Raw genomic sequence first — 18,648 nt, 5'->3', positions numbered from 1 at the left:
GGGGTTTGAACTTAGAACAGTTGCATGCTCTACTGACTGAGCCAGCCAGAGCCCCCGCTAAAGAAGAAGGATATTCTTACATAACCATAGCACAGTTAACAAATTCAGGAAATTTAACATTGATGGAATATTTTTGTCTACTGTAGCTCTTCTCGTTCTAGTTTTATCAAAATTTTTTTCTTTTTTTTTTTTTTTTTATAATTTCCCCGCCTCCTTTCCAGAATCTGCTTTAGGGATGGATGTTAGTTGCCTTTTATCTTTAATTTTCTCTAGTATAGAACACTTTTTCAGCTGTTGTCTTTTATGACATTAACATTTTGGAGGAATACAGGCCAGTTAGTTTATGGAATGTTCCTTATGATGGTTCCCCTTAATTAATTAAGTTCAGGTTATACATTACTGCCTGGAATACCACAGGAGTAATAGATATTCTGTCCTCAGGGAGTGAAATCTAAAAAACACACAGTGTCCCATCAGTGTCTCATTAGTGATGTTAATTTTGATCGCCTAGTGAAGATGTTCAGTTTCTCCATTATATGGTTTCTGTCTTTACCATTGCACCTAATAAGCAGTCTGTGGGCAGATGCTTTGAGAGTATGCAAATATCTTAACTCTGTCAAACTTGGACCCAAAGATTTAGGGATGGTTCTTATTGATTCTTGTCCAAACCAATCATTATTTTGATGGTTCAAAGTAAGAGTCAGCCTTTCTAAATTATCTTGTCCTGAAATGTTACCTTTGGAAACATTTATTTACTTACTTAGTTTATGATTTTGATCTGTATGCATTGCATATAATCATTGCTAGTGTGTTTTAACTTAAAATGTTTTTTAAAACCTCTGTATTTATTTTTAATCCTTTGCTGCCCTCTGCAGGTGTATGGATATAAATCTTTGGAGCAAAGTAAGTACTCCTAATACTGCAGTTCCTAAGGTGATATATAAAAAGCTATTGAGAGCAAAAGTTGTAAGAGCTTCATACATTTATGATGTGTTCTTATAAATTAAATGACTTTAGAATCTTGAAATTGGTGGTTTTTTAAAACTGTCTTCCTAAAGCATGAAATTTATTATTGAAGCAATCCTTAGTCCTAAATTCTTCATAAGGTCTTCAATTTTTTCGAAGGACAGCTGTTAACATCATTGCAGTGACATTTGATTTACAGATTTAGTAGCTAATTTAAAAAATATATACACATACATATTTGTCTAAATATGTATGATATATAGATCAATTTTAAATTGCTATTTTTTAAAGAGGTTAACTGCCTTCATGCAGGAGGTACAATTATCCTTATCCTGAATTGCAAGAAAGAGTTGTAGCTAAATAAAATCAGAATGTACATTATTAATTGGAATTCCCAATTTAAATATTTTTTAAAATCTAAATTTCATTTAATTCTGTTTTAAGTATTCTGCCTGTCAAACTATATAGTTAATTATAATTTATGATCGGGAAATCTATATTTGGAAGTGATTTTTTTTTGACTAGAAAGATTTTTTATCGGTTTGTTCATGAAATGTGTTTTTGTTCAAAATTTGGTATTAAATGTAGCTATCTTAGATATGTATGGTCGTAATTTCTGGTAGAATGTATTGTCTGCCTTCTATACCTGTCTGTGTTGGTTAAAAAACAGTTTGATGAGAGTTGTTTCATTTTGCTTTGCTTTTGAGTACTTTCTACCTTAACTATGCTCTGAATTGCCGTTAACTGCAGCCTGATTTTCATGGTGGAGTCAAGTGGGATATAGTCAATTCTGCCTCATTTTCTATATTAGCAAATTAATAGTAGTAGAAGTAACTGCATTTTGAGTTGTTAACACTTGTAATGTGTGCCAGGTGCTATTTTAAGAGCAAATAAGTTCAGTCATAGAATACACATAAAGTAGTTCGGAATTCCTAACTCATGTCACTTAGGAAACGCGCCGTTTGTTTCCGTTCTTACTGTCTTCAGCCCAAGGATGTATAGTCAGATACTGTGTTCAAAAGTTACTGGCCAGTACTGTAGGTTTTGTAATCATTTTCATCACAAAATATGTATTTGGATTTCTTTAGTTAAAATTTTGCCAGCAAAATTAACGTTGAAGAACACGTGTTGTGTATGTCATTTAGTATTTGTGCGTTCAGCTGATAGGAATCTGTGAGAACAAGCGCATGAGAGCTTTTGACCCCTTTGGTTTTAATGCCATTAAAATAACTGGGAAAATGTCATTGGAAAAAACTAAAAAAAATTAAGTTATTTAGTGATCCAGCATTTTTTACTGTAATACTTCATTTTAAAGGAGGAAACTGGTCCAGTTTCAACAAGACCAAAAACAACATGATGAGAAATAATATTGGTTGATAATTCCTGTAAGCTATTTCCTGTTTATAACAGTTTATTTAAAACAATATATAAACAAATCCGTTTAGAGGGTTTCTTAGTGACATTTCATGAAACATTGTAGTTTTCCTTCAACATGGGTTTGTTTTGCTTTTGTTTTTAAAGACAAACCTATTATTTAAAAACGAAACAATTTCCTTGGCAGGTGGGGGTAGTGTTGAATTACTGTGATATAGAATAATACCTTACCGGGAAGAGGCTTTATTATTTCAAGAATTCAATTTCAGATTGTATTTGTTCTTGTTTGCTTCTCTTGCTGCAATGCGTGCATTTTCTGTCTTACCAGATAACAGAACTGTTGTATAAGAGTGGACGTTATTGCCAGGAGCCTCCAGGACCAACGGGTAGCGTTTCAATTTCGATGATTGTAACTTATCCACAAATCCATTCTTCTGTGTAATGATGGGCTAGAAGGATTACGGCAGTAAACATTTTCTTTTTGAAAGTGAAATTTGAAAACATTTGGTTATAAATCTTTATATTGATAACCACAACATTTTGAGATCTCTGAGGTGTTTGGTTTTATCATTGTAATTGTTTTTAAAGACAGGGTTGGAGGCTTTTTTCTGTTCAGACACTGAAGAAACGCTTCTTACAGCACCTGTGAAAATAGGCTTAAAGACCAGTCATTCTTAGTGTGTGCTATTTTAATATTTTGGAGGTATAGTTAATTTTAAATGTATAAAATAGTAAAAGAGATCTTTAGGTTTTTTCCCACTTAAATATAATTTATTATCCAAAATACATTATTTTGACATTTAATGATTTTTGTTTTCCATGTAACGAAGCCTAGAATATATGGTTTTCTTTAAGAAGGTACCCTTCTTGAAAGTTCAGATTTTCTATCCTAGGTATTAACACATGGCCCTATACATTTTATGCTTGAACGCATAGGAAAATTACTGTTGTTACAAAACATCTTTGTTAATCTTGGTTCTTCATTGGCTAATAGGCAGCTCTCCACAGGATTACTGTATCTGCTTATTAAAATTACTGAACTTTCTGTACTCAACATTTGACAGTCGTTTCTAATTTTATATGTTCCCTAAATATTGCCCACAAAAAAATTAGTGCAGAAATGTGTACAAGGCATTTATTTATTCTTCCTGCTCGTGACTTGGACGGGAAAGGGGTAAGGCCTTGGGCAGGACCACTTCTGTCACAGAGTGGTGGAAAAAAATAGATTGAAGTAAGATTCAGTACGGAAAAGCTGTCACTCGGTCTGAAAATAATTAATATTCCTTTCACTCACCAGTTAGATATGTGCTCCCAAACCACATAATCTCTATGCCTCAGTGATCAGTGTTGCCATTTCAGAGCCTCTCATCAGGGTGACATCTCACACCAAAATGATTTCTTATAAATTAATCTTGATAACATGACAGTCTCAGTAATTTTAGTGGAATGCTTTCTCTTGTTTTTTTCCACAGAAGCTGTTGGCTATTTTCTTTATAACTTGATTGACAGCATGAGTGACTCAGAGGTACAGGCCAAGGAGGAGCGTTTGAGACAATACTTCCATCAGCTGAAGGAGATGGTACCATTTCATTTTTTGCTATATAATGCCTGTCCTGTCTGACATGTATCTATTAGATTTGAAATTGCTGCTTTTAAGTACAACCAGACCACTTCTCAATGACATACACGAGTTGGAGACTTAAATTATGTCTGAGATAATTTCTGTTAGACAAATTTCAGTTTGATTGTCTAAAACTCAGCCTGTTTTTGTTTTTGCTTTTGTTTTCTTTCCTCCTTTCCCTTTGCACAGGATGTAAAAATTCCTGAAAATATCTACAGAGGCATTCGTAATCTACTGGATAGCTACCATGTTCCTGAATTGATTAAGGTGTGTGTGAAATAGTAATCAACTTTTTTTAAATGCTTAATTTATATATAAAAGCATGTTAAAATTGTATATAAGTATGATGCTTTTGGCCAAAAACAGTTTCCTTACATGGCAACCATTAAAAGAAAGCTTTTCATTGATGGTTGGTAAATACTGTTTATATATTGAAGGATGTGTTTAAGATCTTCATTACGATGGTTATTGGAGTATGAATAGAATTTCTGGAAGACTTTGAAAAGATGGAAAAATAGTAAATTGAGCTGAAACTTTTGAAATTCACTTTTGACATTTGCTAATATATTTTTCCATGTGTTTTCTAATTCTAATTTAAATCTCAATTTTAGGATATTAATGTATTGGTTGAAAGAGAGAAGACAGACTCTCGAAAAGTAAGTAGGTTTTTGGAGTAGATTCCACATGCTATAACCACCACATTTAAGAGAATTCTAGATTGTGTCCTTATAAAACCAGTGGTTCCTAACATTTTTGTCACCGGTATACAGCTAAGAAGTAGATAACAGCTATTCCCCATCTCAGAAAAATGAGCATATCTAAGAAATTTACGTATGTATCCCAGGAGCTTCAAAAATCCCTGGAGTTCATCCACGGATCCCCAGATTAATGTCCGTGATAGCTTTTATGACACCTAGGAAAGGTCAGCTTAAAGGGAAGAGTGACAAGGGGTGCATTTTCTTTTTGTAGTAAATCTTTCTCCTTTCTGTTACTGTAGACTGCACAGCTGCCATCATCTGTTTTGGAGTCTACACTTGAAAAGCTGAAAGCTACAAATCAACCTATAGGAGATGTCCTAAAGCAACTCATAGTAGCGCTTTGTTCAGAAGAGGTAACATTTGTTTAAATGTTTCAAATGTACTATAAAGGTAAAAAATTCTTTACAGATAAAAGTAATAAGCAAAGCCAAATGTAATATTTATGATTTTCACAATTGATTATTATACGTCATGTGTGTGAAGAATGCAATTAAATGAAAGGTTAACTAATTTCAGCTACACCTTGAATGGCATGTTTTCGGGTTGCTGTAGTTTGTTTACGATAATCTGCAAAGTGAATGATAGTAACAGCCGTGATAGGTTTATCATACATGCCAAATGTCCTTTCAAGCCATGGCTCCGGTCTCTTATATCTAGATTGTCAAGCAACTGATACATGCAGTAGTCATTTGCAAGTCAAATATTACTAGGTTGTTAATGCAGGGATTGAAATTCCATTTTCCTGCTGGAAAAAAGCTCTTTCTGAGATAAAGGGTCTCTTGCCTTTTTTCAGCAGGCGTCCAGCTGTACTTTGTGTTCATTTTAGTGTGTGTCTGCAATTTGTGGCATTTCACTAGACTTTTTCAGTTTCTAGTTCAATATGATTTGATCGTATGCCTGTGTTTTTAGGGAGAAAAAACCATAACTGACCTTAAGATTATAACATAGTACTGTTGAATTCTAAAATATTTTTTCACTTTACTTGGATATTAATAAACTAGACTGTGAAGAACTTTGCCATGATATATATTTCTGTGTATGGAAATTGGACTGTGAGTAGGGTACATATTTAATTTGGACGTCTTTTTTATAATACCTACAAAGCTGAAACATCAAATTTGGCACAGCAACTTGTTTTGCATTACACATAACAAATCTCTTAAACCCTACATATGTATTTTGCCTGCTTTTTGAAAGGTGAATAAAAACACCAAGGAGGAGGGAAAGTAATAACATGGCTCCATTTGTTTTTAAAGTGCTATTAACTTTTTCTACACTGTGAATGCTAAACCTAAAGATTGTACGTTTTTACCTTTATGTCATTTCTTCCTTCTTTTTTGCTTCTGTCCTTTATCTCAGAACATGCAAAAAGCTCTTGAAGTGAAAGCAAAATATGAATCAGACATGGTTGTTGGTGGCTATGCCGCTTTAATAAATTTGTGCTGTCGACATGATAATGCAGAAGATGCATTGAACCTGAAACAAGAATTGTGAGTACTCTGGCACTGAAGCAGATCATCAGCATTTATGCTGATAGACAGTCCTTGATGGATCATGTAAATTGAATATCACTTTTACAGAACGTAATATTTAAAAATTCTTTTTTGTTACTGTTTTTAAAATTTCATAATATGCCTCCCTTTGATTAGTTATGGTTTGTTTTCAGCAAGGAGTCTTTGTTTAAGTATGATCAGACATCCTGTTCCTTAGAGCCAGGGTTTTTCCCCCATTGACTATATAACTGCGTATCTCAACAGGGGTGAAGCTAACTATTTTATAAGGCTTAACATTTCCCTTTCTCTGCTGTAGTGTGACCAACATTCTGCCCATTTCTCAGGTATCTTTGGTTTCCCATTCTGATAGGAGTCATTAATTAAAAATCTGTCCTTTTGAGTATCTCAGTGTTTATGACAAAGTTAGAGTCACCTAAAGTGCTGTGAAGCAAGAGAGTTCCTTCGTTTGTATCATTTGCAGATGGGGTGATGCAGTGTATGTGTAGTGTTAGATTTTTACTTCTTTTGTCACTTTGAATATAATTATCTGTGAATTTGAATATGGCTTTAAAAATAAACCTTCACTGAAACGTAGAGGCCTATGTTAATAACAATTCAGAACAACTGATCCGTTTTTTAAAGGGACAAAATGGCTATTGCAGTTGTTTTCACAGTCAGTCAACTTTTAACATAAATGTGCCTTTAATTTTTAGTGACCGTTTAGATTCATCTGCTGTCCTGGACACCGGCAAATATGTAGGCCTTGTAAAAGTATTGGGAAAACATGGCAAGCTCCAAGGTAAGCCTCGGTACATAAAGGAACTATGTGATGCAAGTATCTTGCCACTGGAATAACATGCGAATTGATATTAATGGTATATCATGTCCTGCAAAGTGCTTGAACACTTTGCATACAAATTTGCATGTGAATCCATCCAGAGCTGCATGGACAGTGTAGGCCATTAGTTTTAATGGATTGGCAAGCTTGTCATTTACATTTGCACAGCTCAGTGCTTTTTGCATTTCTACAGCTAGTTTTTATTAGCATTGCTGTTTGGATTGAGTTTGAAGATCATGACTTATGGCACAATTTGCTGATATGCCTGCACTAATGGCTTTGTTTTTGCTTAGGAACGTCTGAAGGCTGAACATAAAACCTATAAACATAACCTTTATTTAAGAATATGAATTTTGCTGTAGTCTTTGTCTTAACTTTTAATAACATTACCAAAAATATATACTTCAGGAAGTTTTTATTTAGAAGTTTGCAGAGAAAACCTCGCTGATTATATGGCTGATATGCTCTAATTTTCTCATTGTTGAGATAATGCTAAGCCTTATTACTTACACTTGATCATGTGTTCTTACTGTTTGCTTGTTTCTTACATTTCTCATTGAGCTTTATTTTGAAACTTCCTTTTTTAGCCTTCCTCTCTTCCTTTTATTTCTAGAGAAGATTTTTAAAAAAATTTTACAGTGAAAAATATGTGGAGAAAATACTTGATTTGAACGTTGGATTGTTTTTTTTTTGTTTTTGTTTTTTTTTTGGAAGTCTTTCTAACAGAGAAAACTCTTTATAAGGTTTAGCCTGCTTTTTTAAAATCACTTTTTGTAAAGCGGTCAAAACATTTTGTCTGTGCCATAATTAAGAACAACATTATAAAAAATGCACTTATTCCATATCCTAAAATGTTTGTTTCTGCCTTCCTAATGAAGCTTAATGAATCTAATGTATTAACATGCAGTCTTTTGGAAAGCTTTCATTGGCTCTGCTTGGCTAATTAGTATCGACATAGCAAACAGGCCCTATCGGTATCAGACCATTAGTCTGGCTGTATATACAGTGTAAACACATCTTTATTATCTGGCCTCCTGACAAGCCATCTGCTGAAGAAACAATGATGTGATTTAGCAGATGTTAGCTCTGAACGATAAAAGCATCCATTTAGGAGGATCTTACAGCTATAGGGCAGACCGTACAGGGTTACGTGGTGCAGAGTGGGCACACAGTCCCTATCTATAATTTGTAGTCAAAGTTGCAGGGAAATGATAAAACCATGCTATTGTGGATTTATAATTGTAGTCTCGTTTAGAAATGCAAGTAGTAATTAACTTGAAATCGGCATTATACACTAGAATTTACATTCCTGCTGGGCTTGAAATGCTGTTTTAATAGCAGTTTGTTTTCCCTACATGAAATTACCTAAGGGTCTTTTGTGTTACTTCATTGTAGATGCTATTAACATTCTAAAGGAGATGAAAGAGAAGGATGTTCTTATCAAAGATGCAACAGTCTTGTCCTTTTTCCACATCCTTAATGGCGCAGCTTTAAGAGGTGAAACCGAAACAGTGGAACAATTGCATGAAGCCATCATGACTCTAGGGTTAGCAAAACCCTCCGCTTCCTTAAGTTCCCCGTTGGTCACTCTGTATCTGGAAAAGTAAGTTAATTGAAATTTGTGTTTTAAATGTTGGCATTAAAATAATGAATCTGATCATTTGAGGATTATATTTTGTCAGTACCCCGTGCTGCTTGGAAGCCCTGGAGGTTATTTGCCACGGAATAAGAGGACTTAATACGGACCGGTTGACCTTTAAAATGACCAGCAGCCCGGTGTGGTCCTGTGGGTTGCTTCTCAATGGAGTGGTCTGGGGTGATTTTTTTGTGGAGCATATGATGATATTACATGAAATTGAATCTAATTTTTCCCAGTTTTGAGCCGTTTAGGTGTTAATTATTAATATAAGAAGGAAGGGTTCTCTGGGGCTTTTGATAATGCATCGTGACTGTCATTCAGGTAATAACGCAGCAGCATCTCTCCAGTGCTCCGTTTCTCCATGTGGTATTTGATTTTAATAGCATGTGCCAATACAGTGAGCCCAGCTTCCATAAATACTCTAGAAGATGTCTCTGTGCCTTGGGGGAGAAAGATTAATTTTGTTGATAACGATGAGGTTTCCGGAGTTTGAAATTTTTTACATTTGAAATGCTCAAGTTGGTGCCTAATTTAAGATATTATTTGTAGTGCAAATCGTAAAAACCAACCCTACTCTCTTGTAATGAGTGAAACATTTGAGTAAGACCATTAAGCAATTAAACACCCTTTATTATCTTGTTTTCTTTTTGCATTTGTTTTCCCTTTTTTTTTTTTTTAATTTCCTAGCTCTTTCCGCTTTGTCATCTTTTTCATGGCTTAATGCCATTTTTAATCCGCCTATTTTGTCATTGGGATTTTCTGATTTTATTTACTTTATTTTAATTCCAGTGTAGTTAACATACAGAGTTATATTAGTTTCAGGTGTACAATATAGTGATTCAACACTTACACTGCTCAGTGCTCATCAAGACGAATGTGTGGGATTTTTCGGGTTTTAGTATGGATGTGGCCCTGTCGATGCCAGGAGAAAAGTAAAAGGTATCTCTTAATGGTTCTCATATTCTTCCCAAATTTCTAGTAGTTTTTCCTTATTTATTAGAGGATAGAATTAATTGAATATAATGAATGGTTAAGTATTGAATTTAAAATGGGGAATAAAAATCATCTCATGTTAGGAAATGTGGGTATACATATTTATACACACACAGATACATCCACATATATGTTTGATGAAATAATTTCTTTGCCATCCAATCAAAAAATAGTTCATCAAGTTAGATGATTGGCCAAAGCTTAACCTCTACAATCTCAGCATTACATCCTTTTAAAGAAGTAGTGATTCAAACAATTACTGTGTTACTGAGTTCTCATGTTCACAGCCAACTATATATAGAAATCCTATAATTAATATGCTTCCTACTAGAATTTTTTTGATTGTTTGAAAGACCCATCTCTGCAGATTGCATGTGGAGCTCTACATAGGGATTTGAAAGAAATGGGCCCAGTGCCCAGAAGAATTAGGCCCTCCTCTACTACTGGGCAAAAATAAAATAATTAACAATGAAAACGAGGCCACGGTAGAAAAGTATCTCACAAATAGAAAGACTTTGAAGACAGAGACGACACGAAAGTTTTCTAAGAGGTCTGCAGGTGGGGCTCATGAACCAAGGAGAGCTTACCCACAGGAAAATGGAAATATCATGGGTTCATATGTTAACCTGGAGCTTGCTCCGTGTTTCTGATTGTAGAGTATAGTCAGAGATTTGTATGTCTTAGTAAAATGTGGCTGTCCCTATTAATTGGGCTAGAGAAATCTAAATTAGTATCTTTTCTTTTGTGATTTCTTTCTACTTTCAGATATATCGAAAAATTGTTACCTACTATTTTGATTTGCCTAGTCTTTTTTTTTTTTGCTATCTTTGCTTTGCAAAGGCAGTCTCCATGGCAAGATCTTTCAATTTATCATAATAAGAAGATTTTGTTGACTGTTTTAGAGTCATGAGAATAATGAGGAGGTGGTAAAGGAAATTTCGTGTTTATAAAATAGCAGAAGACAGTAGTAGCACCTCTAGTCTGGGCTAAGTTGGGGGAAAAAATGTCTTCGAAAACTTTTTTTCAGTTGTGTTTTCCCTAACTGATGGAAGATAATTAATTCAGAATCATGACAAGCGCAGTACAAGGATTAACTAAACTAGCCTGCCAAAAAGTCCACATGTATTTGATTTGATTAAATATGTTTAATCTTCAATAATATCATGTAATTGACCTCAGCAGGTGTGAGCTCATCTAGAGAATGAGACTTATTTATTCAGACTTGAGATAAAAGTATGAAACACATTTCAGAATATCATACAAAATCTTCATCTTTTCATTCAAAGACAAGCATCTTTTTGGAATGTCACCGCAAAGACTCTAAAGAGATGGTCACTTTAATATTGTAATTCTGGAACAAATCCATGAGATTGGGTTTTTCTAGAAAGATGATCTTTAAAATTCGGTAAGATCTTAATTTTGAGACTGACTTTTCCAGCAGTAAATAAAACACAGGAGAAAGTAATCCTGTCTCAGTTTGTTACTTGGAAAATGTACAAAAAGCTTTATGGGTGTGGAAAACAGTACATTTTGTTTCTGTTTATTTGTAGAGGAAAATACAAAATAATAACAGGTTTGCAAAATTGTAAAGAAGTTGGTAAACTAATCTATGTATTAAAATGATAATACTTGCTTAAATGGGAAGATATGCAGAGTTGAACAAAACTTTCATGTGTTTCATTTACATTAGGATTATTTTATAAGCCACATGTCTACATGTAGTCCAAATGAATGGTATTTGAAACGTTTTTTTGGTAACTACTTAAAATTTTTTATTGAAATCGTGCCAGATTCTGGAAGATAATCTGGGTCCTCCATATTAAGGAAGAAAAAAATGCTTTAAAATAGGTTATAAGAGCTTTTGATTAGTCTTTATGCTATGGTAAAGGAAATGAAATTAATAAAATCTGGGCCCTTAGGTTTAAAAGCATAAAAATTTGTATGATGTAGTTTCAGATTCACTTGTCTTATAGCTTATCCGTTTTGGTTTCATTGCATATGAAAAATATCTGAAGCTGTTTAACTGGATTATTTAGTGCAAATGATCAAAGAAGCTTTAATTTCTGCTTTCCATTAAGGACTTTTCTGTGCTGATTTGTGCTATAATCTGTATATGCCTACATACATTTCATTTAAGTGAATCATGGACTTTGTATATTTAATCCTCCCAGAACTCTTGCTAAGTTAATCTTGAGTTCTTCATAAAGGTCACAGTTTCTGTAAGATGAACCTATAATCATAAAAGTTTTAAAATTCACTGTAGCACTTTAAAATGTTGCATAAATGGGAAATATACTTTTTAAAATGCTGGTTCTTCTGTCATACACACTCCCCTTCAATTTTAGCATCTTCATTTGTACTGGATACTTTTATTATTTATGGGAATGCTTGCCTTCTAGAGTAAAACTCTTTATGTGCTGAAAGGAAATTAAGGAGGTTTGGCTCTTTTACTCCATTATTGCAATTAAGAATTTAGCATCATCAGTGCCGAAGGACAAAAGTGGTTCATTTGCCCTAGGGGGACAGGACAGTGATAAGATGATTTTTCGTCAAGGATCATTGGGTCGTAATTAAGTTACATTCATGGCTATTGCTTTTTGAAGGATGATTGGTAAATGACAGGCTTCATGTGCTTAGTACGGACAGTGTTCAGTAGGGTTTTTTCTGCCTCTGTCAGAAAATCCTGTTGAGCCTGATAATGTAAATGTGGCATTTTATTCTGAACAAAAGAGCAGGGAAATGAGCTATCTTGTCTAATCATTCAGTTGTTTAACACCGACTTCCAGTTTAGACTCAATTGGCTGGAAAGCACTTGACATGTGAAGTTAGTACTGTTCGGAACGCATGTTTGAGTAAATTTTAAAGTAAGTGACAGCTAAATTGTACCTAGGGAAATTACAAAGCCTTCAACACAGTTAATTTTTTGGGGAGGATTAGTTGTAATTGCAACACCAGTCTCCTTGAAGATTCCTCATTTATAGATGATGAACAGAAAAAAAAACATTTAGCTCTTTCAAAGGCTGGTTCTCTTAACAGAATAATTTTTACGAAGATGCCGGTTTCTCTTGAATTGATTTCTCTCCACACTGAACAACTGCTTAAGATTTATAGAATAGTTTGTTTTTAGAGTGTTGAAGTGTTTTTTCCCTCGTTTTAAACTTTTTTCTTCCCCAAACTCCCCTTTTCTCTAGTGATTTCAGATTTTGAGAGCTTTTCAAGTCAGTAATCCCTTTAGGTAAATTGCCACTTCACTAACACTTTATGCGTAATGTTGAAGCACTTTATTCCAATTAAAAATCAATATTTGTCAATTTTTTGTGGTTTAAATTAAGTATACTCTCTGGATTGGAAAGTAAGTTACTATAAGGAGATTAAATTTGAAGCTACTGATAGGTGAATAGATAGTTGTCACTAGTCATTCTTGTTCTAATAGTATAGGGCATGTGAAATGCATCTATGATTTTTATAGTTAGGGATGGTGAGAAATTTGACGTAGGAGTGCTTTGTTTCCTGGTGTCTTTGAGTTGATCAGTGGACGCCTCATATGAATGTATGTCCGTGTGTGTTTTTCTGTCAGTGACATTATGGCATACTTTAATTCCATCAGTAATGACTAAAGCTAAAGGTGGTATCACATTTGCCGTATGGACTTCAAGCTCGCCGTTTTAGATGTTCCTCCATGAAATAGCGCAAAATTACAGTTTGTAGAGGGATATAGGGTCATGTTCCCTTAAAAAAGTAAATCGGAGATTCTAGACTATATTTTAATATGGGCCAAGTCCATACAAGTTAGTAAATAAAACTCTCCTTTTTTTTTAAAGATTTATTTATTTGAGAGAGCAAGGGCAGGAGCTCGAGAGAGCGCAAGGGGGAGGGGCAGGAGGAGAGGGAAAGGAGAGACTCTCAGGCCGACTTTGTGCTGAGCCCTGATGCGGCTCTGGGTCTCATAACCCCGTGATCATGACCGGAGCTGAAACCGAGAGTCGGACGCTTAACCAGCTGAGCCACCCAGCCACCCCAATAAATAAAACGTCCTTTTTGTTGTTCAAATTACGTACTGGACTCAGCCAATGATATATATGTGTTCTTAACATTTAGAATTCTAGAATCTTCCTTTTTTCTGTTCTGCCTTAATAGACTCACAGAATTTTGATAAAGCTTATATTTGTATCAATCAAAAAAATTTTGAATGATTGCTTATTAGGGTATATAGTTTCATTCATGAAAATTATTTTATGTACTTCATTGAAATATTTTGGGGAGGGTCTAGTCATTGAAAAAAAGCCATAGTGGGTTTGCCTATTTTTTTTTTTTATAGATACCAATATGTTATAGAGTTGGTTTTCTTTTAGCCTTATTTGATGTTTGTGAAAGCAGTGGCTAAATTTTGATCAGGAATGGGCTTAAAAATTTGTGACACGTGTGTATATAAAGCTTTCAGAATTATGAATATATAGTGAAGTCAGCATAGAATCAAAAGTTGTTTTGCATGCAGAGTTAATGTTATCAATAAGATTTCCTCAGAACATTACTGTTATTTTAGAGGAGGGTTTTTAATCAGCTGTAGTGTTTTAAAGTCTAGAAAGGAAATCACAGAATCATCTTAGGTCACAGCATCTAGAAGTACGCTGTGGTAAAGTGCTATCCCAACATCTCGGGTATAAAGCAGTTTCCACCTTTTTCCTTTGGATATTTTGCTATTTTTGCTGACTTCATCTTACCTAGTAGAAGTGGTATTTTCACGTGATGATTTTCTCTGTCGGTGTGAAACATTTGAGTTGATGAAATCTAATAAGCTCAAATTCATAGAACCTCACATTAAAGAATTAGAACTGGAGGGAACCCACAGGTTCCTTGAGTTCAGCCATTGTCATAATCTGCTTTTTATCACCACTTCTGGAAATTTATCACAGGGCTATAGCCGAGCTAGTACTTATCAAAGTGGGATTGCAATTCAAAGGTCCTGTGAGTATGTAACTATTTTCATAGCAGTGTCGATTTTAGATACTTTTTCGTATTTTTCATTTTCATCACCCAAGTTTTTTTTTTTTTTAATTTTATTATGTGTTATGTTAGTCACCATACAGTACATCATTAGTTTTTGATATAGTGTTCCATGATTCATTGTTTGCATATAACACCCAGTGCTCCATGTAATACGTGCCCTCCTTAACCCTGGCCTAGCCCATTCCCCCACCCCCCTCCCCTCTGAAACCGTCAGTTTGTTTCCCAGAGTCCATAGTCTCTCGTGTGTGAGACAGGAATCCGTCAAAATCATAGAGGAGAACACAGGCCGCAACCCCTTCGACATCGGCCACAGCAACTTCCCTAATGACGCATCTCCAAAGGCAAGGGAAACAAAAGAAAAAATGAACCCCTGGGACCCCACCAAGACAAAAAGCCCCCGCACAGCAAAGGAAAACAGTCATCAAAACAAAGAGGCAACCCACAGAATGGGAGAAGACATCCGCAAATGAAGCCACAGACAAAAGAGTGGCATCCATTCCATTTTTAACATTGAATTAACAGCTAACATATCCGTTCACTTACTGAAGGACATCTTGGTTGTATCCAAGTTTTTCATCACCCAAGTTTTTAAGCTTTAGTAGGGAAGATTAATGAAGACATCATATTACATGAAAGATGGACATCTTTATCTCCTTTTAATATGACATAATCCAGGCACAAGTCAGAATGTAGATGATAGGGATTGAGAAGAACGGACTAATTATTAGTTCATTTCCTTTTTTTTTCCTCCCCAGTTCATTCGTTCATTTCTGTCATCAGTCCACTTGTATGAAATGTTTCATTGTAGATTTCTTACTCATTTTGTTGGCAACCTGAGAGCAGTGACAGTGGTACTTAAAATTACTAACAAATATATGAATTATTTCCATTTTACTATTCTTGTCTTTTCTGTTGTTGTTCTGAGCATGTATAATCTTCAGAAGCATATATTTGGAGACCAAAGACTATTAACATGTCTCTTTGATTGACAGAACAATTATTCATTCATTTATTGATAGCTTTGACCTAATGTAGGAGAAATACAGTTGAGACATACTGTTCTAGTTTGGGAATTGATCTGAAAAAGCAGATCATACTCCTTCAAAAAAAAAAAAATCAGTATGTGTTAGTTGTTCTTTTGAAAATATTTTTAGTAATTTTTTGTTAATTGGAATAGTAGAAAGCTGATAATCGAACTTGTGTCTGAAGCAAGAGGAAATACTGATTATATAAAGGTTTATATCATATGTGGTAGCTACTGTAGCATTTCTCTTGCATGACAGTAATCTAGCCTGCAACATCTACTTGCGGTTTTGAAATTAACCTGTAATTTAGTCTTCACCCCAAATGACAAAAATTCAAATGACTCTGTGGGGTGCCAGAAGATGCACTGTAAACAGGGCTTAGGAAGGGGATAAGGTAGAGCTCTGGCAGGATTGGCTCGCTTTCACTGTGTCAGTATTATTGCAATAAAATTAACACTTCTTCGTGGTATTTTCCTTTCAGTACAGCTTAAAATCTTAATCTAGATAAAATAGTAATTCAGTCTCGGGCAACATAACATTTGTATAATGGACCAAAATGTTAGGACTTCAACAGAAATTTTAAAAATGCTTTCCTCCTTTTGAAAACTATTGCATGTGAGAGAAAGGTGTTTTCTCCGCAGAGCTTGTTATGAACTGTCACTAACCATGCGTCCCTTTTCTATATTTCATACTTTCTTTTCAAAAATCTTTAATTTCTTATTCCACATCATACCACCTGATAAGGTTAAACCGGCAGCAGTGTTTTCACTAGAGCATAATGTGTATTTAGATGGAGTCAACTGAGAGTGGGACATGGGAAGGCAGTGCCTTCCTCTGTTGACCCTGGTAGCCTTAGGTTAATCCTTCGATCTTTACATACCTTAATTTCCTCATCTATTTAAAAATAAAGGAGGGTGGCATGTAGAATTGGATCACATGATTTCTGTAGTTTTCCCAAGGTCTTACATATTTCTCATACTGTCATTTTCCTTTTAAAAGGAAAAAGTAGTTTTTGAGGACTCGCAAGGATGCATTTCCACACTCTTGTTTAAGAAATTCTGACTTAATGAAAATACGTCTTTTAATCATTACCACAGAAGAGAAACCTTGACTTTCCAATGGGATATAATTTTTTTTTTTTTTTTAAGATTTTACTTTTAAGTAATCTCAACATGGGGCTCAAACCCACAACCCTTAGATCAAGAGTCCCATGCTCCATTGACTGAGCCAGCCGGGCACCCCTGGAAATAATTTTTAAAAGCTTGCCCTCTAATGAGGATTCTCCTAGAATTCACTGATCTTAAGAATGTCTGGGTTTTGGGGCGCCTGGGTAGTGCAGTCGTTAAGCGTCTGCCTTCAGCTCAGGGCGTGATCCCGGCGTTCCGGGATCGAGTCCCATATTGGGATCCTCCGCTGGGAGCCTGCTTCTTCCTCTCCCACTCCCCCTGCTGTGTTCCCTCTCTCGCTGGCTGTCTCTCTGTCACATAAATAAATAAAATCTTAAAAAAAAAAAAAAAAAGAATGTCCGAGTTTTTAGCCACAAATAAGTTTCTGTATATATGAATCCTGAAGTTATTTCCTCCTTGTCTGGAGAGGTGGCAGTATGAAAAATAGGATGATAAAGTTGAAAGTACTTGAAAATTCCTTGGTAGCTACTGATAGACATTTCATAATGCTTCCCAAATCTAGAATTATTGAGGACTGTAAACACACATAAGTAGTTAGAAAAAATATTTGGTAGTAGTCCTTGTTAGAAATAACGTATTCTTATTGCAATTTAATATATGAAATCAGATTTTTAAAAGATTTTATTTATTTATGGGTACGTGAGCATGAGCAGAGGGACAAGCCAACTCTCCCCGCTCAGTGTGGATCCTGATGTGGGGGCTCAGTCTCAGGACCTTGAGATCATGACCTGAGCTGAAACCAATAGTCAGACCGTCAACCACCTGAGTCATCCCGGCACCCCTGAAATCAGATTTTATTTATAATAATCTCACCTTGAGATCATGACCTGAGCTGAAACCAATAGTCAGACCGTCAACCACCTGAGTCATCCCGGCACCCCTGAAATCAGATTTTATTTATAATAATCTCAGAGAATGCCTTCATTTATTTGGACTTTTTTAAAAGAGTGCTATTTAGGGGCACCTGGGTGGCTTGGTCTGTTAAGCATCCGATTCTTGATCTCAGCTCAGGTCTTGATCTCAGAGTCATGAGTTCAAGCCGCATGTTGGGCTTCATGTCCAACTTAAAAAAAAATAAAAATAAAAAGTGCTATTTAGCAAGTGAAATAATGAAAGATGAAGCAGGGAAAATAGGGAACTGTTAACGATGTCTGTACTCAGAACGTTTATTTATACTGTATAAGGATTGTTTCTCTCTTTTTCCATTTTGGCTTTTTTAAAGCTCCGTGATGTACATGTTGACTGCTCGTCGTTGTGCATCTAGATATATTTTATTCATTGTTTGTATTTTGATGTTTCCAAGGGATGACTTAGGTGCTGCTCTTGAAGTCTCCATCAACTGCTATGAAAAGTATAAAGTATTACCAAGGATTCATGATATCTTATGTAAACTGATAGAGAAAGGCGAGACTGATCTAATTCAGAAAGGTTGGTCACCTCCAATATCTTGCTGTAGTTGCTTTTCCCCTTTTGCCTATTTAATCTCAATGCATCACTGTGAAGAGAAAATTTTACAGGAAGGGAAGCACATCTAGGGGAACTTTGTTATACTTCTAAAATAAAAAAGACAATATCAGGTAGATTTTCATTGCTGTCAGTATCCTTGATTTTAACAACTGTTCATTTTGGAAACTTGCCCTTCTGTTATTTTTTGCTCTGCTTCTTGGTAATCTGCCTTTATGAGTTTTTCCCCCTTATCCTCACCAGTTCTCTTTGAAGCTGGTCTTAGGTACTTACTGTCATAAAT

General features: G+C 35.1%; 1 protein-coding gene across 2 annotated transcripts in view; it reads left to right on the top strand.

The window, feature by feature from the left end:
- Positions 1-18,648, top strand: part of LRPPRC (leucine rich pentatricopeptide repeat containing) — a 106,113-nt gene that overhangs the window by 45,421 nt on the left and 42,044 nt on the right. For both annotated transcript variants that reach the window (XM_087863360.1, XM_045771856.2), the window contains exons 15-24: positions 876-903; positions 2,669-2,726; positions 3,813-3,919; positions 4,151-4,228; positions 4,573-4,617; positions 4,959-5,072; positions 6,079-6,209; positions 6,926-7,011; positions 8,446-8,653; positions 18,205-18,329. In XM_087863360.1, the coding sequence (XP_087719486.1) occupies positions 876-903; positions 2,669-2,726; positions 3,813-3,919; positions 4,151-4,228; positions 4,573-4,617; positions 4,959-5,072; positions 6,079-6,209; positions 6,926-7,011; positions 8,446-8,653; positions 18,205-18,329 (980 nt within the window). The remainder of the gene's footprint in view (positions 1-875; positions 904-2,668; positions 2,727-3,812; positions 3,920-4,150; positions 4,229-4,572; positions 4,618-4,958; positions 5,073-6,078; positions 6,210-6,925; positions 7,012-8,445; positions 8,654-18,204; positions 18,330-18,648) is intronic.

Source organism: Ursus americanus, chromosome 7 (assembly GCF_024610735.1).
Source record: "Ursus americanus isolate L20-20 chromosome 7, mUrsAme1.1.p, whole genome shotgun sequence".
In the NCBI taxonomy this organism is placed as follows: Eukaryota; Metazoa; Chordata; class Mammalia; order Carnivora; family Ursidae; genus Ursus; species Ursus americanus.
Note: the sequence above shows the minus strand (reverse complement) of the source record. Positions and strands in the feature narration are given on the sequence as shown.